Source organism: Paroedura picta, chromosome 1 (assembly GCF_049243985.1).
Source record: "Paroedura picta isolate Pp20150507F chromosome 1, Ppicta_v3.0, whole genome shotgun sequence".
In the NCBI taxonomy this organism is placed as follows: domain Eukaryota; kingdom Metazoa; phylum Chordata; class Lepidosauria; order Squamata; family Gekkonidae; genus Paroedura; species Paroedura picta.
The window spans coordinates 150,334,542-150,358,558 of record NC_135369.1 but is presented as its reverse complement, the minus strand read 5'-3'; the positions used below and the strand labels follow the sequence as shown (position 1 = coordinate 150,358,558).

At 41.8% G+C, this 24,017-nt stretch overlaps 1 protein-coding gene across 10 annotated transcripts in view; it reads right to left on the bottom strand.

Moving 5' to 3' along the window:
• LOC143822860 (uncharacterized) overlaps positions 1-24,017 on the bottom strand; it is a 61,672-nt gene that overhangs the window by 5,215 nt on the left and 32,440 nt on the right. For 4 of the 10 annotated variants that reach the window (XM_077308544.1, XM_077308588.1, XM_077308605.1 and 1 more), the window contains exons 1-14: positions 20,292-20,575; positions 17,576-17,677; positions 15,462-15,585; positions 12,087-12,480; positions 10,472-10,549; positions 7,095-7,148; positions 6,727-6,780; positions 4,820-4,864; positions 4,305-4,358; positions 3,969-4,022; positions 3,039-3,092; positions 2,171-2,242; positions 2,027-2,062; positions 1,875-1,919 (exon numbers count right to left, since the gene is read on the bottom strand). In XM_077308544.1, the coding sequence (XP_077164659.1) occupies positions 1,875-1,919; positions 2,027-2,062; positions 2,171-2,242; positions 3,039-3,092; positions 3,969-4,022; positions 4,305-4,358; positions 4,820-4,864; positions 6,727-6,780; positions 7,095-7,148; positions 10,472-10,549; positions 12,087-12,480; positions 15,462-15,585; positions 17,576-17,651 (1,140 nt within the window). In that variant the 5' untranslated portion in view covers positions 17,652-17,677; positions 20,292-20,575. Of the gene's footprint in view, positions 1-1,874; positions 1,920-2,026; positions 2,063-2,170; positions 2,243-3,038; positions 3,093-3,968; positions 4,023-4,304; positions 4,359-4,819; positions 4,865-6,726; positions 6,781-7,094; positions 7,149-10,471; positions 10,550-12,086; positions 12,481-15,461; positions 15,586-17,575; positions 17,678-18,528; positions 18,553-20,291; positions 20,576-24,017 lie in introns of those variants that run through there. The other 6 variants (XM_077308556.1, XM_077308565.1, XM_077308574.1 and 3 more) reach the window with 4 other exon arrangements.

The following is a 24,017-nucleotide window of genomic DNA, read 5'->3' as shown; positions in this document are numbered from 1 at the left end:
CACAATTTAAGAATATATTCAGTTTTAAAAACCTAGAGGTGGTTAAAGAATACTCATTCACTCTATGGTTAGTAGCTCCACCTTGGGAAATCCCTGGAGACTTAGATATAGTCTCCTGGGAAGAGTGGTCTTTGGAGATGGGAGGGAGTTTAGCTGGAATGTAATGCTATATAGACTGAAGTTGTCATTTCTGCCAGGTTCCAAAGAGGAACTAATATCTGGAGTCTGGAAATCATTCATAATTCCAGAACTCAAGGCCCCACCTGGGAGTCGATAACCCTATCACTCACTCCAGTTGTCCTCCATAGCAGGAAACATTACTGTGGTAAGGTAGGCCAGCCCAAGCTAGGCCATAGCTGCCTTTGCATGACCCAGATCAGGGCTGGGTAATCCCCCATCCAGGATCAGGAGGATGCAATGCATTGATCCCACCCCCACCTTCAAGAACCTCCTGGCATGTCTGAGAAACTGATTTCCCTTGCCAGACAGGAAAAGAAAGCTAGTTTGGAAAGCTCAGACTTGGAGGTTAAGCCTCACTGAAGGCCACAGTAGTGTATAACAAAAGCCCAACTCTTTTTTTTTTAACAAGAAGTAAATGTATATATAGCGCTGTGAGCTTAGTAGCTGATTAGTGTGGTTTGACCAAACATGAAACACCATATAGGGATGAGAAAGCCTCTAGCAAAACAGTATTCCATTGTCAGTGCTGTGTCTGTAGATCAGTTGAGTACCGAGCTTCAGGTCCAAGGCAGGATCGTAATCCAGCACTGTAATCAGCCAATATGCAGCTAAGGTGCCAGCTGCTAGATCCAGTCAGTTTAAACCAATAGTGTACACAGGCAGGAAGATCTATTGTGTAATATGGTATAAAAGTTGGGGTTATTAGAGGGGTTCTATAGTTCAGTTTTGGCGCCTTGTATCATCATGCTGGGGTCACAATAAAGAGCTGAAATGAAATGAACTCCCAGTGTCCTGAGTCTGCACAGGGCTTTTTCCCTTCTTCTCAGACCAAATTAAAAAAAACATCTTCACCTTATTCAATTTCCATTTTGTTATTGAGCGTTTTAAATTTTCCCTCTGCAACGTCTATGATAGATCCGAGATGATACTATCTTTCCCCCACAATATTCAGGAGTGGATATAACTCACTACATCAGAGAATAGCACTCCAAAAGCCCAAGTATTTTGCTGGATTAACTTTCTTTCCCTTCTCCAATGTTGTTGTAGCGCAGTAGTCTGTCACTAATTGGTCAGGGTGTCAATTCAAAGACTGCAGGAAAACTTGTTCCCTTGCAAGATTCCCTTGCAGGATTCCCTTGCAGGATTTATTTTTGACCTTATTTTGGGATCTGTTTTAAAGTGCTTGTGCTCCAAAAGCCCACACTTCTATGAACAAAGATTTGCCTTTTGGATTTACTTTCCTCCCCTTGTTCTCTGTGAGGCTGCTGCCAACACTGCCCCCCCCCCGTCCCCCCTGGTGCAGGAAAGGAAACATAAACAAGAAGCCTTGTGCGTCATTTGCTCCTCTCACATCTTGCTCTGGCTGTAGAGTCAGGAGATAAAAGGCAAAAAATAAACCCCTCTCCAGCCTTGTGCTCTATCTATGCTGGCTGAAGCTTCACACGGCCACTGCTCCCTCCCCCACACTCTTAGCTTCACCAATCAAGTGGGAAGGAAAGAGCGGCCAGACAATTAAGTGCAGAAGGCAACGTATGTTTCATATTGAGAAAAAGGAAGGCAGAATATCCGGGTTCGGATCGATGTGAATTCAGCAGAATCAACAACGGGAAAAAAAAGGGAGTGCAGATCCAGCCTGGTCTCTGAACCCACAAATTTAACAGTCAGTAAATGTTTTCATGAAAATTATAACATACCTTGTCACCTTCTTTACCCTTGATGCCTCTTATGCCAACATTTCCCTGGGAAAAGAAAAAAAATTCTATAAAGTTATATCTTGCTGTATCATTCATTTCCAAAGCTTGGGATAGGTGCTGTATAGGAGGGTAACAATTTACTCTTCATATACCTGTAGTCCAGGCAATCCTGGCATCCCCATACGACCCTGTGGAAGAAAGTTGGAAGTTTAAATTAGGTACTACATGATCAATTACCTACATAAAAGAAGGAATTGGCCCAGGGCAAATCCATTGTGAGTAATCATTGGACTTACTGTCACTCCTGGAGCCCCAATTGATCCAGGTCTGCCAGGCATTCCAGCCACACCTTTTGGACCAGGAAGACCCTGTTCAGCAAGACATAATATCGACAGGAGAACAGTTATCAGCACTGATCATGCATCTGTGCAGGAAACTACTTAATATTTGGATAAATAGAAGAACAGCTGGGTTTTTGTACTCCACTTTTTACTACCCAAAGGAGTCTCAAAGTGGCTTACAATTGCTTCCCATAACAGACACCCTGTGAGGTAGGTGAGGGTGAGAGAGCTCTGAGAGAACTGTGACTGACCCAAGGGCACCCAGATGGCCGCATGTGGAGGTGGGAAATCAAACCTACTTGTCCAGCTTAGAGGCTACCACTCTTAATCATTATACCACCAATAGGGCTACTAACCACCTAACAGGAGTGAATATGTACACCTAAATAGAAGCAAAATATTGTATTGCATAGTAACTGTTTTCTCAGTGCTATACAATGGTTTTATCACACATCCCACACTTAAGATGCTTTTGGAGATTATACTCAACAATGTTTAAAATCAGAAAAACAAATAACTCAATATGCTAGTCAGCTGATAATGATAATAGTGGAGAACATGAAAATGTGTGGCTAAGGGCTGACTGATGTGACCATATTTTTTCCACTCTGGCTTTTTGGCTATGACTTGTTTTTATGGTGAAAAGCCTTATGGAACCCAGATGGGCAAAAGCATGGTCAACCCGTTCAGAAGACATGGTCAGTACTGTTGAGATTCACATAACTCTTTACAGTGCGTTATCTACAACTGGCATAACATGCTGCTCTCACACACAACATTATGAAACTTAAATAAGATTTGGCCCCACCACTGCCGTACTTACAGTTCTTCCCTGTTTGCCTTCAGGACCTGGCTCTCCCCGATAGCCTTTTTCTCCCTTCACATATGTTAAAAAAATTCATTGTTAATCTACATAAACTCCTTGATGTGTCCCTAAAACTCCTAAACTTTGTTCCTACTTGCACAATGCACTTTTCCATGGTGGAGGCATTGCTCTGCTGTGGAGCTCATCCATCTAGCTTCATGGTCTTTCAATTATGCATGCCCAATGTCTTTCCATAAGCCAAAATGCCCAGCTAGAGGAATGTGGTCCATAGTCAAGGACCACCTCTGCAACTAATAAAAATGGCCACATGGGGAAAAGGGTTAGGGTACAAGCCTTTGAGGTTATAATCATATTCAAAAACTTAAACATGTAATTAGATATACATTTTTTTAAAAAGGTGATAAAAGAAGAGCATTTCTCAAACTCATTGAAAACCCAAAGTTTGCAAGCTGGTTCCAACATGAATTTAATGGATGGCTGGAATGTCTATAATCTATAATCTATAATTTTCAGGGTTAAAGTTAACTAGGGCTTCCAGGTCCCCCCTGGACACCAATGGAGGGGAGAGCCTAGAGTTGCCAGATCCAGGTTGAGAAACTCCTGGGGATTTGGGGATGGAGTCTGGGGAAGATAGGGAGTACAATGCCATAAAATCCACCTTCCAATGCAGCCAAGAAGAACTGATCTCAATAATCTGAAGAGCTAATTCCGGGAGATCCTCAGGTCCAACTTGGAGGCTGGCATCCTTAAGGTTACGCATTCTTCTTTTCAGTTGAACTAATAGCTGAACAGCATGTTGGCATCCATTTTAAGTATTTCTTAGGTACTCAGGAGCTCCATGTGTTATTAACATACAATGAGATCATTGGCCACTAGTATTTTGAAAGCAGCACAAATGGCAGAGAGGGGGAGATCTTGGAGCCTTACCTTCAACCCCAGAATACCTCTTATACCTGCCTGTCCTTGAAATCCTTGATTGGCCTGTAATAAGCAAAATAACACAGGAGGAAAATCTTACTTACTGTGGGTAGCAGGACCAAATTACTACTACATAGGTTAAACACATAGGAACACATGAAGCAGCCTTGATCAGACCATTGGTCCATCAGGTTCAATGTCTACTCAGATATACAGGGTTCTTCAGGGTCTCAGGCAAAGGTCTTTCACATAACTTACTGCCTGGTGTTTTTAAACTGGAGATGCTGGGGTTGAACCTTTCTGAATGCCAAGCAGATGCTCTACTACTGAGCCATGGTTGTTTACCTCTATTCCAGGATCCCCTTCTCTGCCAGGCAATCCTGGATCTCCTCGTATTCCCTATGAATCAATGGTATCACATAAAGAAAATATATATTAACTGGACATTCTTTATTTAATAAAAACATCTATGTCCTACCTATCTTATAGTAATGAAAAAGAAAATAATAATTTATAAGAAATTTATAAGAACAGATAAAATAACCACATTTGCGGTGGTAGTTTCCTTATGTCGTGTACATCATCCATTGCCAATGTTCTCCTGACACAGCCATTGTTATTATCTATTATAAAAGTCATCAGAAATGCATTCTGCAAAACTTCCCCCGAGGAGGAAGTTCCACAGCCCTGGGAACCCTCCCCCCCCCCAAAAAAAGGCCTGGATATTGCTGAGGGTTCTTACTTCCTAAGTCTGTGAAGAAATACAAACACAGAGAAGGTCCAGTGTCCAAATGCATGGAGGACATGGTCCTTGAAAGACCTTAAAGATTAAAATCATCACTATTCATTCCACTACATACCTTTGGACCTTGAGAGCCTTTCCTTCCTTTAGGTCCTGCAGGACCCTAAAGAACCAATAAATGCATCATTCAATATTGTAGTATATATCTTGATCAATATTATCAGTGTGTGTGTGTGTGTGTATTTAAAATATTTCTATGCCATCGCATCAAAAAAGTCATGTTTCAGGACACGATGCCAGTACAAAAGCTATAAGCCATTAGAACAAACCCAGGGATAGAAACAGCATAAACTTATCCATAAAACAGGCCTCAGACAAAAAGCAGACCATCTAAAAAGCCCAAAAGATTTTAAAATCTTGGCACCTAAAAGACAACAAAGTAGACTCATGAGGCAAGCCTCAAGGGGAGAGGACATTCCACAGGTAAGGTGCCAGCACAGAAAATGCCCTGTTTTATCATTCATTACATAAAATACCCTCATTCTTAGAAGACTCCTAGTCAGTATTATTATAGGGATTAACTATGTTAATCTTACTATGGTATACTGAGAAAAATAATATCAAAAGCTTTAATGTAGCAGACATCCCCCCCCCCAAGATACACTAGTTTTATGGATGCATTTATGAAAATGTATAGATGGGAATTAATTTACTTTGACAGCATTAAGTTTTGCCTCCTGATTTTTTTAGCCCAGTAAATGTGTGTCTTTAAGTTGTTCAAGGACTTTTTATTTTACAGCCCTGGAAATTTGTGGAAATCTGTTCATTTTTTGCAAGTGTGTATTTGTACATTTAATAGATATGGTATTCATTTCCTTTAATAAGTGGCTGAGCTAAAGCCATGTGATTCTTGTCTATCCTACTCTAGAACTTGGTAAATGATTATTGTTGTGGTGGTTGTTGTTATTTAAATTTATAGCCCAACTTCTTCCGAGGACTGAAGGTGGGTTACATAAAAATATAGATTCTGTAAAATCCCATTAAATCCCCTAACCCGTATAATTCCCAAGGTACCAAGATGGCCAGGTCCATCCTTCATCCTACAGTCATCTAACAAGGGGTGCGCTAAAGGTTGTATAACGAAGCCTCAGGGGGCCCATCACTCCTACTGGCCTCACCTCAGCCATAGACCTGGTGGAAGAGCCCCATTTCGCAGGCCTTGTGGAATTTGTCAGCACCGTCAGGGCCCTCAGCAATCCTGGAGCTCATTCCACCCGGTTGCAGCCTGAACCAGGCGTATTTGTCTGGGGCCAGGGAACATTAACAGATTAGTACCCATAGAGCAAAGGGCCCTGTGGGGGGGCATAAGCAGGAAAGCAGTCTCTCAGATAAGCTGGGCCCAAGCCGCAGATGGCCTTAATGATCAGAACCAAGACTTTGAAATTGATCCAGGCCAAAACTGGCAACCAGTGCAGCTACCTTAGCACTGGCTGGATATGTGTCCTCTAAGATGAACCAGTGAGCATCCTAGCAGATGCATTCTGCACCAGCTAGAGTTTCCTGGTCAAGGACAAGGGTAGGCCAGCATAGAATAAGTTACAGAAATCTAATCTAGAGGTGACCGTTGCATGGATCACCTTGGCCAAACAGTCTGGGGGCAGGTAGGGCGCAAGTAGCCATGCTTGGCAAAGATGATAAAACGCTACCCCTGTGACCTGTGCCTCCATCATAAGGAAGATGTCAAGGATCACTCCCAAGTTCCTTGCTGTGGGTGAGATGTTAAGTTGTGCCCCTGCAAAGGTGGGAAGACACACTTCCTGTCCTGCACCTTTCCTGATCAGCCATAGGACCTCCGTCTTGGAGGTGTTGAGTTTCAGGTGACTCTGCTCTAACCATCCAGCAACAGCTTCCAAACAACTGGCAAATGTATCCAAGGGGGAGTCCAGGTGGCCATCCATGAGCTGGGTGTCACCCACATATTGACAGTAGTTAGGCTATTACTGGAACAGTAGGAAAAGTGCTTACTGGGATTCCGTGTGGACCTGGTGGACCAAAAGCCCCAGGATCACCGACCAGACCCTGCAATTAACAAACAAGGGCACAGCATAAAAACAGGGGCAAGATTTTGGAACAAGTTCATCAGTCCTCTTAGGCTGCATGCAATGCTGGTATAGAGTTGCTCCTGCCATCTACACTTATTTGAATATAAGGCTGTCAACATATTTGTGTTTGTCTTAAAGGGATTCTGAAAAGGGATGAACGATGCCAAGCCCAATCTTCTTTGCCAAAAAGCATGTAAAACAGCAAGAATTTCTTCCCTCCCTGAGATCTCCATATTGCTAGGAAGGGAAAACATTTAGTATTTTTTACCAATCTGTATTTTGCAATATTACCCTGGGCCCTCGCTTGCCATGTGAGCCCACGGTTCCAGGAGAGCCCTTTTCACCCTGCACAGTTCAAGACAAGAAATTGCAATTGTTTAATATAAAAGTTTAGATGACTTTAGCTATTTGATTAACAAAAACTATCTATATAATTTTTTTCTCTATGCATGTAATGCAATTTTTATGCCTGTAAAAAGGTAACAATCCACTGTTTGGTTTGGGTGCCAAACTAGTGGGAATTAGCCTTGGCTATTTAAATCATTTGCCTTTTAGATTTAGTTGAATTATTACAGCATGGAATATTCAATGACATGTAGATCTCCTGTGAGGTAATGTTCTGTTGATTTATGTAAACATTTGTTTACAATATAATATAGTATTATGTGCTATTGTTATTGATAGAGGAGGAGCTTTTGCTCTGTGATATACTTTTTCCTCTGGCTCCTGGTTCGTCTCCATTTCCAAGTACTCCAATTATCCCCAGTGAGAAGATGGGCATATTCCTACAGATCCAGCATAGCTGGTTTTGTGCTTGGTGAGAGCCAGTGTGGTGCAATGATTACACTACAGCAGATTCTAATCTGGAGAACCAAATTTGATTCCCCACTCTTCCACATCTAACAATGGTAATTATAACATGCCTAGCTGGCTGACTTAGGGCAGAATAGTAAGCAAACAGCAGGACCTCTCCATCCTGATTTTGCCACATCATTATATAGCACCGTTTGTCTCAAACGTATCTCAAAATGTATCTTTAATTTTTAAAATGCCTTTTTCCCTGATATGCATGGACTTAGGTCCTTTGTGTTATACAAGTACACTAAACTCAGGCTGTGAATTTCAGCCTATAGGGATGCAAGTGCAATGCTATATCAATATTATTGTTATTAACTGAATTCAGTGTGAGTGTTTTTTTTAAAATTCACACTACATATAATTTGACATTTATTTATCTTATTTAGGAGATAATCGGACTTGCAAAATCAAAAATGACAAAATGGATAAGAATCACACCAAATCAAATCAAAGTTCTCCTTCCAAGCCAGCAAGCCAGGAACATGATGACTATTAATGACTCTTTGTAAAGAGAGACCGAAGAGGGACCTACCCATGCAACCTTTGGCAGCGAGATCCGTGTGTCCCTCTGCTAAGTCATAGATGTCCCTGCCACTTACATGTCTGCTTAATCATCCTCACCCTCCCTCTGATCTTGTACTTGAAGCCAAGAAGCGTTAGAATGATGGCCAGATTCACTTGCTTCCAAACATGACTTAAATCTGGATTCATTTGAACAGAGGGATTCAAGAACAGGGCCTTTCAGCTTGGATGATTATTATTTAAATGTCCAGCTTCACATCACTGTTCGAACATAACATATAAGAAGATAACAGAAAGAAGCGGGGGTGGGGAGGGCTTCTGGAAAGGGATTAGAAAACATACAGCATCCCAACCATCTTCTGTTTCTCCTGTAAAATGTTATTGGCCTTCTTGGGTACTACTTCTCGGTTGCTCTTGTTATGCAAGTGATTATTTTTGTCTTTCCTTTAACCCACCATGCTCTCCAGTTAATATCTCAAAGAGCAAAAAAGGAAAGAGGCAAAAAATGGAACAAGGCAAGCAAAAAATGGAAAAAGGCAAGCAAGAATGAGTTGGCTCACACAGACTGTTTATGCACTGGAGGTTTCCTGCCAGGCTGCAGGCTGGAGTTTTAGTCATAGCAGGTTGCCCCACCTCTTCTGCACCCACACAGGGGAGCACTTGGCCTGGTGCACCTCATACGCCTCCGATTTGTGCTCCTGCACGGGAGCTGTGGCAGTGAATTTCCCAGTGCATAAACGGTCACAGAGTAGCAACCAGTTCCAACATCTTCTTGTAGGTCCTCTCTGTCATCTTATGTGAAACAAACAGATGGAATATGTCTTGCATGTTTTCACTTTATATCTCAATGGGGAGAATAACTAGAGGTTATTTTTTTTAAAATAAATGTTGGTATTTCAAAAAAGAGACCTATCTGCGGGACAGAACCCCCAAATTTTCCCCTCTATGCTGGCAGATCTAAAACCAGATCTTCTTGACCAAATTTGACCAGATGTGCTTTTTCTAATGTATTGCATTTTTGGAGAACCCAAGTAAATAATACAATAAAAATAAGGTTCTGTGTGAAGTGCAAATCGAATATTCCTCATCTCTACACCAGGATTTCTCAGCTAGGGTTTCCTGTAACCAGGGATTTCTTGATGGCCCTCGAAAAGTTTCCCAAATGTGTGGAGGGTTAATTTTTTATCTTTTTTATTTGTTAATCATTTATTGGGTGATATGATGGGCCTGTAGGGGGTGGGAAGGAGAAGGGTCCCAAGATGGGTATGTACACAGCTATGCTTCCCAATTATATTTTGCGTGATCATGCCACTTCTGGGGTTTCTTGAAGCCTGAAGGATGTTTCAGGGGGTTCTCAACAGTAAAAAAGTTGAGAAAGGCTGAAATAGACTATAAATTGGAGATGGGAATGTCCTCTAGCTTTGTGCAAATGATCCCTTATCTAGCTTCTTCTTACATGCAAATTCTTTCCTCTCTGTCACAATTTGCATAATTTTAAATATGCATTTGCACTGGAACTACTATGGTTAAGAACATCTGAAATCATGTTTTATAAACCTACCTGGATATTGTTAAGTAATGTTAGGGACTAGTAAATTGAACAATGATTAAACCACAAGCTAGAGGGGATGGAAATTATTACATGAGAAGGCAAGAGAGAATGTTACAGTTCCAATGTCCAGATTATCAATCAAAGACATTGAATGTCTCAATGTGGGTTATAATCGCCTCCCCTTCCTCTCTCCACAACAGACACCCTGTAAGGTAGGTGAGGCAGAGAGAGCTCTGAGAGGACTGTGACTGGCCCAAGGTCACCCAGCCAGCTGCATGTAGAAGAGTCAGGAATCAAACCCAGTTCTCCATATTAGAGGCCATTGCTCTTAACCAGTATTCCAAACTGGTTCTTATCAAGCAGAAGACTAGCTATGCTGGATCAGACCACTCATCTGTCCAACATCTTGTTTCCCACTGTGGCCCACTAGATGTCTCAGGAATCCCCTGGCAGAGGCCAATCAAATGTAGATTCTTATCAATATATGAAAAATGGCTGAAGACCAAGAATGTCCTTTTGCACAGATCCATGAAGGATGTTTGTGAGAAGGAAGAGGCAACAAGATGGCCAATTACAAAAAGTCCCCCAAGGTAAGGGATATCCAGGGATAATAAATCATCTATGGAGTATAGTCAAAATGAGAGTGTGTGGGAAGTTTGTATGGGGGAGGATTGTAGGGGGCAATGTTTGAATGAAAATGCGTGTGCCCAAATAACACACATTATAATTTGCTTACAATATTGGGAAGCTGACAGCATCCCTCTGCGAATACTTTGTCTGGATCATCATACAGTTCAAGTTGTTGTAAATCGACCTAAGAAGGCAGTTAATACACAAAACAATTAAAATTAACCCTACAGATATACATGAGCCAAACATGTACTTTAACACAAAAACAGCTTTCTAGAATGCAGACAAAAGGCTACACACTTTTTGCCTACTGTTCACTAGAAATTAATATTATACTGAAATCTGTTTCACTATCCTATAAAGACAGTGCGATCAGGGCATCCAACTCAATAGAGGAAACATTACTGCCACTAATGTTCTAGTCATGTTCCTCCAGTGACTCTTGTTATCTCTGGCAAAGTATCAGGTTTGTAGGAAGTGGTCTTCTAATCTAATGGGCTCAAGGGAGAAAGGCACCTGTGTGAAATGAAGATGCAGTTTGAGAGGGCAGTGAGAGAGTAATGGCAGGAAGAATTGAAGTACCTGGCAGGTACAGAACCTTTCTCTGAGAATTTGTGGTAGGGTAGTAGACCTGCAGGCCTCACATACCCCCACAAACTGGTGACATAAATTGGGGGCATAAGCTGTAAACAATCACTACTTGTGCCCTGAATCCTTGCCCATCCTGGCTTCTATAATCATATGAAGATCACATCAACAAACCCTTAATATCTGTTATAAATCAATCCCTAATTTGGGGCACTTTCCCTCAGCCTACATCATCCTATCTTATCTCCTCAGACTAAAAATGGCTCAAGTTTCTCATGGGTCTTTGTCATACAAAACTGACCTAAATATTTCCAAGTAATTTCTGTTCAAGCTTTTGAAAAGGAGCTTAGGGGTTTGGTTTTTCATTGGTTAAGAAGGGAATCAGAGACACTGGGCAGACATGTGGCCATGCAGTTTGCTTGAATTATGACATCTTGCTTTTATGCCCTCAGTCTGTACCAACAAAACTGGATTCTCCTTTGCGTGCCAGAAGATCCAAGTATCCTGGCATGACAAGGTCTTAAAATCATGACCTTTCTCCCCTCTTTTTATTTTGTAACTTCTGGCCCAGTGGAGTGTTCCGGTGAACACTGAAAGCTCAGCAGGATTCTAAAAAAGGTCTTGCATGGATTGTGTTCTTCCTTTGTTTAGATTTTACTTTTGGACCATAGTAGTTGCCAATAACATCTAAATATTTCTGACCTACATTTTTAGAGACATATTAATACCAGCAGAGGGAGCTCTGACTCAGTCATAGAATATAGGTTTAATGTTTGATATAGGTTTATAAGCATTAGCAGTGGGATGAATCAAAACACCTCCTGAGGAATATTGCGGGGTAAAGCCTACAGTCAATAAATCACGGAATCAGATGAGAGCCCAAGATGCCATTTATGAGACATGATGATGCACAGTCTAACTAAGATGAGCTCCTCACAACTGCGGCCGGATTAAGATTGTATGCAAGGAGAATCGGTTCATTTGGGAAATGTACATGCTGCCTCTGCAGAGGCCTGCTCCATCAATCAACCCTGCCAAAGTGCACTGACTTAGCCAAAGGGCTTTCTTCAAAAGGCTTTCTAAGGGATGATACTATAAACTAGCATTTGCACGTGTACAAAAGTCCTACTTACCAAAACAGGAAAGGTATCCAGGGATCCTTTTTCATGGGAAGGACTCCGAAGGATGTCTTCCTCTCCAGTACTTGGAGCTGCACTCATCTCGTGACAATCAATCCACAGCTTCACATTATCTCTGTCGCTCACACTTAATGCTAATTTGTGCCAGGAGCCCTTGAATATCTGACCTGTGTGAGTGAACGCCTTGATCATGAGCAGGCGGTCAACAGGAGGGGCATGAGGAACCTCCAGGGTTATTTTGTCCCCCAGAACATGAATAACAACTCTGGCATTGCCTCCAGAATCATTGACTTGACACAATTTCCAGATGTTTCGTGGTGTGTCTTTGGGTATCTTAAAGGTAGCGATGATAGAATATTTTGAAGGGAAGCCATCTGGATAACAGGAACTGTCATACAAAAGACATGCAACAGCCATTATATCACAAATTCCAGTAAGACAGCCATGTTAGTCTGTTGTGGGGGGGGGGGGGAGAATCTTATGGCACCTTAAAGATGAATTAATTTATTAAACTGTAATCTTTTGTGGGCCATAGTCACTACATCTGAGGAACAACATGAAATTTCCTTCTGCAGATATGAGCCAAAGGGAGGGGGTGAACAACACGAACACTAAAGTAAAAGGTCATGAAATGCAAGAGATTTCTGTGCAAAACTCTTGCCCATTCTTTTATTTTTCCTCCTTATCTCTTTTACTTTGGAATAATTTGGAAATACACACACCCAGTAATATTCCCTATTCATAGTACAATTCAGGGGGGGGGGGAGAGACATGAGACTGCAAGCTAGAAATAGAAACAAGCCATACTGTGTAAGAGTTTTATCCACCCTCACCGTTTTAATGAAACACACAAAATATTGCCCTCAAACAAACCGTCCAAAATGTCACGCCCCTCCCACCCCCAAAAATCCTCCCATAGGAGCTATCCATAGGGATTAATTATGAATTCTGTATGCAAGCACACTAACGGGTATTATTTTGCATGGATAAGAAGGATCGGGTTCAGTGATCATCAGATGGCGCAGATGGAAAACTTTAATTAACAGATGTGTGACCTGGTGACTCCATTGTAAGTTACCAGGACATTTATTGGACTGCAATAAAAGCTGCACACGTGTGTGCAACGTGGGTACCATTCATCATCTCTCCCCTGCTTTGAGTCACTTTCCCTTTTGCTCAAAGAAAGCTGCTTAAAGTATGAGGAGGACTGACAGCTTGAAGCTATGATGTGATGCTGAAAAAGCCTGAGCACTGAATCAAAATGACATTTAATGACATCGACTCAGTAGACACTTCATTGAAATCTCAGTGGGGGGAGGGGAGGGACTTGATATAATTAAAAGAGAAGGTAACACCTCATCATATGCCTTCAGACTTTCGAAATCTTTTTCGTACTGGCAAGTTTCATAGATTCTTGAAAGTCTGCTGTGGGAAGCGGGAGGACACTCAGCTCAGAGCCAAATTCAGCTTCCCTCTTCCTCAACTGCATGCCTTCAGATCTCACTTCTCCTTTGCATAGCAGGTAAAGGAGGGCACAGCCTGCAGCAGGAAGTGGCTTGAGCCTTCTCATATCTGCAGCTTTTGCCCATTCTCCAGAACTATATCACTGCTGCAGATATGGCCAGAAATACAGTACAACAGTTGCTGTACTTGACCCCCCCACCCGCAAAAAAAAAAAGAAGGGAAATGTCTCTGTGCACAGAAACAGAGTTAGCCTGGCCTCTCAGTGAAAATATCAAGATTCACAAATGGGGTGATTAGCTATTTCCCATGACTAGAGAATCAGGGCTCAGTCGTGAACATATGAGTGGATATCTGCTTTCATACTTAAAGGATATATCAGGTACTAGTCCACTAGATTTAAAGCCCGTTGTACTTTTAAATACAACGGGCTCAAGGTATGCTTTTGGGGCCGGGGGGAAGGCTTCCTCCCCCCCTCCCACAGCAGCAGCACGGCCTTCCCACCAGGCCCAGAAGCGCACCCGCGGCCTCCCCCAGGGAGTGTGGGAGAGGACGGACCTTTGGGAATTGTGGCATAGTGGTTACAGATGAGCTTTCCAGAGCCATGTCCTCACATATGTGAAGGGAAAATCAGACTGAAGACTCTTCTTAGGGGAAGATTACATGGCAACCAATTCCTCCCAGGTCTGCATCATTTCCCTTCTTGTGTGAATTAGGAGCTCTCCAGGCCCTACCTGGAAGTTGGCTACCCCTGGGTTGGAAATATTCCTGGAGTTTTGGAGGTGGGACTTCAAAATCGTACAATGCCTCAGCATCCAGCCTTCAAAGAACAGAGGCTTGGACAGGCTGCGTCAGCCCTTTTAACCCCAAGGCTGTCCTTACTTTCACGTCCAACTATAAATTGCCTCAGAACACTGACAGAGCTGGCAGGAGGCTAGTGAATGCTGTCCCTCCCTTCCCTTCAGGCCTGCTGTGAAGGAGCCTCTGACAGCCCCTGACTGAGGGGAGGGAGGCATTTCCGAGAGCAACACAGGGGAGTCTCAGGGCATAGGGGTGGGCATTCATTTTTTTTGGGGGGGGGATTTCTCCTTCTGCCAAATGGCTGACAGGGAGGCCACAGAAAAGCCCCTTCTCACTTAAAATACTGCTCTGCCTGGGGGTTAGACATAGCCAAGCCATGTGTATTTCTTCTTCGTAACTCTCTGCAGATTTGAGGCCTACTGCACAGCGTTATTCTGCAGACAAAACTGGATGTTGTTGCGGAGGTTCTTTTTTCTCCTGTTTTGTCTGCACAACAACCCTGTGTAGTAGGCCTCAAGTCTTTCAATTCAACAACAACCTGTGTGGGAGGCCTTAAATGTTTCTTCTCTACCACAAACCTGTCCTAAGTAGCCCTTTCTGCCTGGGGGGCTGATCTTTGTACTCTGCAGATGAGCTGTAATTCTTTTTGAGGTATTATTTATTTATTTGTTTATTTATTTATTTATTTTCTGCCCTATCTCATGCAACTCAGGGCAGAGTCCATCCCAATAAAATATAGCAGTAAAATATAACCTATTGAATTAAATACATTAAAATCTAAACAAATTTAGTTATCTGTCGGGTAGTTCTTTTCATACTAGGAAAGAAAGAGAAAGGAGTTGGGAGGATCTTCCCAGCCCTAAGCTGACATATAAATAAGGCTTTGGTAGGGTGGCCAGCATAATTCAGATGTTCATCTGGGGGCCCTTCGCATTACTTCCTCCTGATTCTACTAAAAGAAGAGCTGTTCGATCTGACAATGCTGAGTCAACTGATTGGCAAGTCAATACTCAAATAGCCCACTTCTGAATGCTTGATCACATTGGGCTCCAGGCTCCAGTTTAAGAAAGAAGCTTGCCTATCCATGCTGTTTATTTATATACATACCTTGTGTCTTCCTTGAGTTGCACAACAGGAGTTATGCGGTAAGCCAAATAATACGGGTTCAGTCCTTCAGTTATGTTGATATCTAATGCTGTGGACAATTTGTAATCCCGCAGAAGATTCACTACTGCAATTAAGAAAACAATGGGTTTACTTCCAAGTGCATTTTACATAATTTTGTGTTTCTGTTGAAGGTTGCATAGTGAAATTAGCAGGCCCAGTTCTCTCTACAGAAACAAAATGCTATTTTATTTTATTGGTTCCACAGTTCTGAAAGAATGCAGTGTTTGTGGCCAGTGCAAAACGTGGGTGGAGGTCCCACCAAACTTCAACTAAAAGGGGAAGTCCCTCTACAACAGCAACTTGTTTCTCATAAACCGTTTATGCACTGGAGGTTTAATGCTGTGCTGCAGGCTGGAGTTTTAGTCGTAGCTGATTGCCCCACCTCTTCCTGCACCCACATGGGAAAGCATTTGGCTTGGTGTACCTCATCTGCCCCCGATTTGTGCTCCTGCGCAGGAGCTGGGGCAGTGAAGTTCCCAGTGCATAAACGGTCATAGTGGGCAACTTAATGCCCTGTTAGAAGATGCACAAAGTCCATAGTCTTCCCCTGATGTGGATCCTGAGCAGCTAGCATTGCTAAAACAAAAATCTCTATTGAAACTTGCAAAAGGACCATGTTTGTGATTGTGATTGATGCCAAAAATATTCAGGGTAGTGAGAATGGACTGCAGAGAGCTCTAAGAGGATCTGTCCCAACTGGGAGCCAAACTATATGTTCCCCCATGGCCGTTTCAGTATGGGGGGCAAGATTGCCTGGTACTGCTGCGGTGCAGGCCCTAGCAGGACTGAGCCCTCACCGCAGTTTTAGATCATTAACTTTTCCTCTAAATGGCGACGGACTTATGATGTAGTTTGATCCTGGCTAGGTGAGTAACAAGAGAAGCAAGAAAAGTTTAATGCAAGTAAAAAATTAGGGGAAAGTTCTAATCTTACATATAGTTGAAGTTGATCTGGAGATGACTAACAAGGAAATACATCTTGGGGTGATGGTGTATAATTTAATGAAAATATAAAGAAAAGGATTCCACACGAGAAGTTATCGGGGAAGGGATTGAAAATATGGCAGGCAACACTGAAATTTGGTGTACTGAACTATAATACAGTCACATTTGGAATACTGTATATAACTCTTATCCTACTCCCCCCCCCCCCACACACACACAAACTGGAAATAGATATAAAAGGGCAATAGAGATTATCACCTAGTTGGAATCCTTTCCCTGTAGCTTTTTAAAATACCACCAAGGGAGGACATGCATTATGACTTTTTAACATTCTCCCCAAAAGCAAAATAGAAGCAATTATGTAAAGGACCAGATTCTTCACTTTTGAGTCCCAGGTGGATAGCTGGTCACTAAAGGGATGGCTCAAAATTATTTTATACAGACCAGGGGAACTGTAGTCCATGGACATCTGGAGAACCACAGTTTGGCCACAACTGAGTAGACTAAGAGTACTCTGAAAAAGTTGCATACCTCATAGGCCTCTTATGCACGACGGCAGCTACCGTGCGCTGCTGCCGTGCAATTGCAGTGGGGCAGGATGCCCCGCCGTTCCCCGTGTATGCATGGGGATGGGGCATACTGGGCTGCCCCGGAGTAGCACACGCTGAACGCCGGGGCCAGAAAGTAAGCCAGCGCGGCGGGGGGAGGTTTGGACGGCCTGGGGAGGGAGTGGGGGGCCCAGGCCCCCTCCGCAAACACAGGTGGGGGCAGGAGGTTACCCCTGCCAGCTCCAGGGCTCCGCGGAGCCCATAGGGGCACGAGGTGTCCCTCCAGGGACACCATAGGGTCGGGGCTGGGCGGGCCGAAAAGCCTGGCGCTGGCGATTATGCACAGTACCGGCCCGCCCCAACCCTGGCTTACCCAGGAAGCTACGGAAGATCCCGCGGTCGCTTAACGCAGGCCTTCCATAGCCATGGGCCGGGAGGTGCCTGCGCTGGCAGCGGCAGCGAGCGTTATTGGTGATTTTAACCGAAGCGCTGCTGCTGCCAACGCAGGCATTATGGCCCGTGCATAATGGGCCATAGAAAGGATATTCGTTCATTCACTTACCTGTCCCATTTGTCAAATCCTGACAGCAGGAAACTTCATAGAGACTCACTAGTGAAATCAGAACCCAAAGCGTCATCTTCTTGAGTTACTGAGTAGAAACATCTATAAAAGAGGTTCAGCTCATAGTTAATGCTAACAATGTAAATGTCATTGAACAATCATTTCCCCTCACATCTTCACTGCAAGTTCAGCCTAACAAATAATCCAGAATTAAACTATCATAGTGTATCATGAAAAATCACATTGAAGGGTATATCATGATGATGTAAAAGGAAATAAAAACAATATTCAGTTACAGTAGAGCTTGTGAAGATATATCAAGCAAAAAGAAGAAGATTGTGTTTGTCTACGCAGGGAAGAGAGAGGATTATAGCCACTATTTTTCTGTATTGTTCCTGTTCTGTTAAGTTCTATGTAAACCACCCTGAGCCTCAGGGGAGGGTGGTATATAAATGTAAAATAAATAAAAAAGTAAAATAAATAAAAATAAACTAGAACTATAGCAGCTTTCTAATTTTTGTAATCCAGTTGTTGCATTTGTTAGTCATGTCTTACACTGCTTTATTGCTTGTTTTCTAACCTTGTAATCTAGTCATCACATACTATTATATGTCTTATCCTGTTCCTATTGCAGTGCTTTACATTCTGAGAGTGATCTTGAGTCTCAGCAAGAAAGGCAAACAATAAACAAATAAAGAAGCTAAGGAAGAGGCTGGTGCCCAGACCTAGGGAAGTCATCTAGGCAGACAGGTTCCAGGGAATCAGAATTGAGTCGTTTCGTTTTCCTAGAGACCAAGGTTCTGTCACTCTAAGCACCAAAGCAAACTATTAACATTGTATTTATTGTATTTAGTTTTCCAGAATGGGGCTATGACTTTTTAGCCTCTGCAGTGAAAAATCAGAGTCACTTCTTACAAAACGGTAATGGATTTCATGCCAGATTCAATGCAGACCTTTGCTCAAAGATGTTGCATGTCAAGGTAGAGCCATTTTTAATTATATTAACTAATCCGCAAAATATAGATGCAAAACCTCTCATGTCACAGAAAACTCTTCTTCTGGCTGAATGTTCAAGAGAGGAAATTATGATGTTGCTGAACCAGCTCTCGTGAAGCTAATTTAACTCTCACATGTCTGCAAGATAGAACCAGGGAGATGAAGCAGAGCAGAAACTTGATTAATGAGGCCATCAAGAGGCCATGGTTGACATTTGGAGGTTTCAAGATACACAAATCCTCTCTGGAGACAGAACGATAAAAATAATGTTATTAGCTTTAGAAATACTTTTTAAGCATAGTACATTCTTCTTTCCCTGACACTTTTCAAATTTTATTAGGCAGGGGAAAGCAAAATATACGAATTCTATCAGGAACAGGTCAGTTTAGAAAAGAATAATCTTCCACCAGAAACGTTAAACTCTTGTTGTAATTTATCTGCTTTATCCGAAGGACAATGAGAGCTGCACAATTAGAACATCATGTGTTGATCAACTAATATGATAGATTCAATAGATTAATTCATAAATCAAAGTCATATGGACAGTCAGAGAAGAGTAGGCAATCTTGAGCTAGCTGGATTAGTGGATTGCTATAAGGCAATTTGATATATATTCTTGGAGAAGTGCTCCCATTGCTTTTCTTTCTACATGCCCACACTTTCTCTTTACAGTGCGGAAATGCTGAATCCCTTCCTCCTTGAATGGTACTGCCTTTAAAACCCCGTCGCCAGTACCAGCATGCAGTGCAGATTGAGCTTCAGAGCAATTGGCTCCAAAATGGCTCTTTGTGTTATTTAGAGAAACAGCTGTTCTCAGTCCCCCCTTTTGCCTCTTTATTAAATGCCTGTCACACTGCCATCTCAGTTGAGGCACAGATTTTTCATTGTGTCCATTTAGTGATGGTTAGTGCTTTAAAATTAAAACACTAATAGTCTGGCACAATCTGCAATTACATTAGCTTGGGTAATTCTGCCGATTCTGTTCGACAGACCAGGCCTAAACAGAGTTACAGCTTTCTATGCCTGTTGACTTCAATGGGATTATAAAAGTAAAACCTACTCAGGACCACCAGCAAAAGTAACTTCATTGGATTTTGAATTGCTCTGCTATTAGTCTGTAGACAATCCAGTATGGCAGTCCACAGTTTAGTGTTGCTATTTTGGAAATTAAGGTATACATATAGATCAATATCCCAGCAGAGGCAAAAAAAACAAGATACTCTGTCATTTTGAAAGAAGATAATCCCCATTTTCAAAGAGCAGGCGTTTTGGAAGCAGTACTTTGGCAAGGTCCCACTAAAAATATCTTCCACTGGCACAGTGTGATTTCTTCACCTCAAGCTACATCCCCAAAATGTTCCCTAGATTGCACTCCTGAAAGCAGGAGGGAAATCAAAGGTCTGCTAGTGGGAATCAGTAGAAATCACCCCACTGCACACAGAGAAATCATCTGCAGGATCCAATCCATAGTCATATGACTGCTAGGACGTAATAGATTTAGATTTAGCAATAAAATTGTAAGATCTGGATTGGATTAAAGTATGTCACTCTCCCAGATGAGCTCACAGCCATTAATCATTTGGTGACACATTGAATTATCATACTTCTGAAATGCTATTATAATAATATAAGTAATTATGATCCCCTGCTTTTGGTTTTAGTCTTTGTGTTACAAGATGATTCAGTCAACAGCAAGACGAGACAGAGAGAGAGATCTTACCCAATAGAAGCAAGAAGGTATTCCAATATAGGTGCAGAAAACCAGAAAGCTTCAGATGGAATCTCTTAAACTAAGAATACCAACAGCTGCATAATGATTATGGGCCAGCATGAAAACTGTAGGTAAATTGCAACAAAATTGCTTCAGTTGATCCTCAATTGCCCTTTTTGCTCTCCACATGCAGCAATGTGCCATGAAGAGATGAATTCTTCCTAAATAAAAAAATCCCTGGGAAGACCTTGCAGAACACTGCACATTGCCAAAGTGCTCTAGTCCCTCCTGACTTACACTCTGAACTACAGCTTTGGCTTCTAAAAAAATGTAACACCTTTGTGGCAGGGAAAGAGAAGCAAACATTTTAAACCACTTCTGAGACTTGGACAGTGCAATAGATGCAGCCCATCAAAGTCTTCATAGGATTACAGGGTAAATGGCTGAAACAGTTTGAATCAATGGGAAAGTTTCTATTTTTTAAAAAAAATGTTTAATCTATACTAGCGTGGTTTTACACTAATACAGACAAATTGGTATGCATCGACACTGAACTGGGTCCAAAAGTACTTTGGCTCACAAGAGGAATTTTCTCTGATGTAAGGGGACAGTCACAGGAAAATTACTTAGACCTCACCAGTCTTCAGATCAAAGGTTCTAAGGACCGATTGGGTGTGATCTGAGGGGAGACGTCTCTAGCTCAGAAAATGGACTCCAGAGTGGGCCCAGAGGTAGAACCAGGATAGCAGCATGGCTGGGCTTGGAGGTGGGGTTGGAACTCCAGGCTGCAAAATTCCTGGAGATTTGGGACTGGAGCTTAGGGAAACACTTGGCAAAGAGGCCTCCTTAAAAACATCCATTTTCTCTGATTTCTTTCTAGAGAGGACCCTGGAACTCTGGGAAATCTCTAGGCCCTATCTGGAAGATAAGCAGCAATATGAAGTCCAAAACAAAAATCTGGCTGCACTTCTTATTTTAATTTTCTTTACAAAATGTATTCCTAAAAACATGTTCTGGTTTAGACAATGTTTTCACTGACAAGAATACATTGTTGAGTTATAAATCCTCTCATCCCAAAAGTTTAAGGGATAATCTTCCTTATGGGCATTTTCTAGGGCTTAGGAGAATGAACACTCAGATTGAAATGTTTAATAATGCAGCAGATAAATTGGAGGAAACACTTCTTAAAAGAGAGTATCTCAGAGAGGTGATTAAACAGGCTAGACTAATATCCTTAAAGGGAATGAAATATTTTCTATTGCGATATAAGCCAAAGAAAAATACAGATAGACTTATCTGTTCTTTTGTATATTGTGCTAGACAAAAAATATACTAACCCATCATTGGCATTCATTAGCTGACTTACCACTTTGATAGGAAACCCCCTTTGTAGCTTTGAGACTCACCCATACATTAAAGACTGGATTGTCCATTTTGATATTACTGGAGTTAGAGTGGTATCTAATTTATCTAAAGGCAATTTTCATTGTGGGTCATGCCTTGTTTGTACACAAATGTTGGAGTCAAATGAGCATGTATTTCAGCACGATAACTTTACTGTAAAAATTGACTCCATTAATTGTAACTCTAAAAAATGTGGTGTATTGCATAGGGTGTGGGCTATTTTATGTAGGCTTACCAACCGACCATTGAAAGTAAGTAAGATGGAACACAAGATCTGGGAGGCTCTTTTAATATAACATTTTTTAAAAATGACACACTGGATGATTTCCAGTTCTTTGGATTACAACAGATATGTCAGACTGAAAATCAAAAGATAGATGTATCCAAGAAATTATTGCAATGGGAGGCTTTTTTTCATATTTAGATGACAAACCCTTTGCCTCCAGGGGCTGAATTCTTCATCTGATTTAACTTGTTCCTTCTAATTATTTAGTCCCACTGTACCTAACTCTAGATAGATTACTTTGGAGCTATAGTTTTAAAGTGGTGCAAGTGGAGACACTGACCAGAGGGCCATATGCCACTGTTAGACTTAGTCCATATGTAAGACAGGCTTCTGAAAAATAAATCTTTACTATTATGTTTGAGAGATTTGAAAACCTTTTATACAGAGTAAGTAATGAATGGGGTTGATGGGGTTACTCTGTGGAGACTTGCGAGAAATGTTTACAGCATTTTGGTTTATTTGTTGTTAGGTGTGAAGTCGTGTCCGACCCATCGCGACCCCATGGACAATGATCTTCCAGGCCTTCCTGTCCTCTACCATTCCCTGGAATCCACTTCAGTTTGTACCGACTGCTTCAGTGGCAGCTCACAAAATAAAATATAATAAAAACATCAAACATGAAACAATACTAATTAAAGCACAGCCAGAGCATAAAACATATATCATTAAGGAACTTAAAACAAATAACAATTTTCCATCTAAGAGCACAACCAAGAAATGTTGTCTCCCCCTTAAGGAGAAGGGGGTTCACTGGCAAACTGCTACAAGTGAAAAACCCTGCCTCCACTCACAACCCCTGGGAGCTATTGGAGGTGGGGCATGGTGGTGGCAACATTGGCGTACTTAGTGATATCCAGAAGTGACATCCCCTGACGCTAGGAATTCTTCTCATCTCTCTGTGATTTTGGAGATAATGTGTGCATCTATGTCATGAACTCTGACCCACAAATGTGTATGCTGAGATAAATTTTGTTAGTCCTCAATGTGCTCCACTGGACTCCTGCTTTATTGTGCTGCAAAAGACCAACCCAACTACTCATGTATCACTAATGAGGTTACTGTGACATAAATAGTTTTACACCTCCAGATGGGTCCAATGTAGACAATGGCTGTCCATTAAACAACCACTTGTTAACAGCAAAACCTTTAGACGGGCCTTGGGAGAGACTGTGCTGTATTTGACAAATACACACTAGTTATCTAAGACAAATATATCAGCAATGGGTAGAATGAATTCTCATATTTTCCCAGATAGTGTGACTCTTGTGCAGCTTTTTAGTCAGCCTTGAAAGCATGCATTGCAAAATCATTACTGAGAACATTTTACATATACATATACATATAATATTTTTAAATTGCCTTTTTTCTTTCTTTTTTCACTTTTTTTTGGTAAGTTTGCTTTTGTTGTTATTGTTAAGTGTGAAGTCGTGTCCGACCCATCACGACCCCATGGACAATGATCCTCCAGGCCTTCCTGTCCTCTACCATTTCCCGGAGTTCCCCTAAAGTTTGCTTCAGCATTTTTTAAAGGCAGGACATAAACATTGTATAAAAATAAAGCCAAAATTGCTTTGGATCCATTATCTCAATCAGTGTTAAGATTAGGCAGATACAAACCTGTTAAAACACAGGTATTAAGGTAGCCACAATCATATGTACCCAGAATATACTAGCAGGTGCCTCATGCTACAAATGACACTAACACATGCTCTGTGCAGTGGTTATACTGTCAGTTGTAATTTGGTTATACTGTCATAAGTAATTTGAAGCACCACATAACTTTAGTGACTCTTCTTGCTCCTGTCTTCTTGAATGGGTATTAACCCCATTCTGTTAGTTTTGGAGCTAGATTGCACATTTATAATTGTATCAAAGAACTTTAAGGCCAAAGTCCTTCTTAAGATGATGGGTTGATCAAGGCAAAATAAAAAGAGCTGAAATTTGAATCCACACAACTGAGGGTAACACTACCACCCTATCAGAGACCAAGGGACTAAGCCTACAGGGACACTAAGCCTCCTGGGCCTAAGTTCAGGAAGTCAATC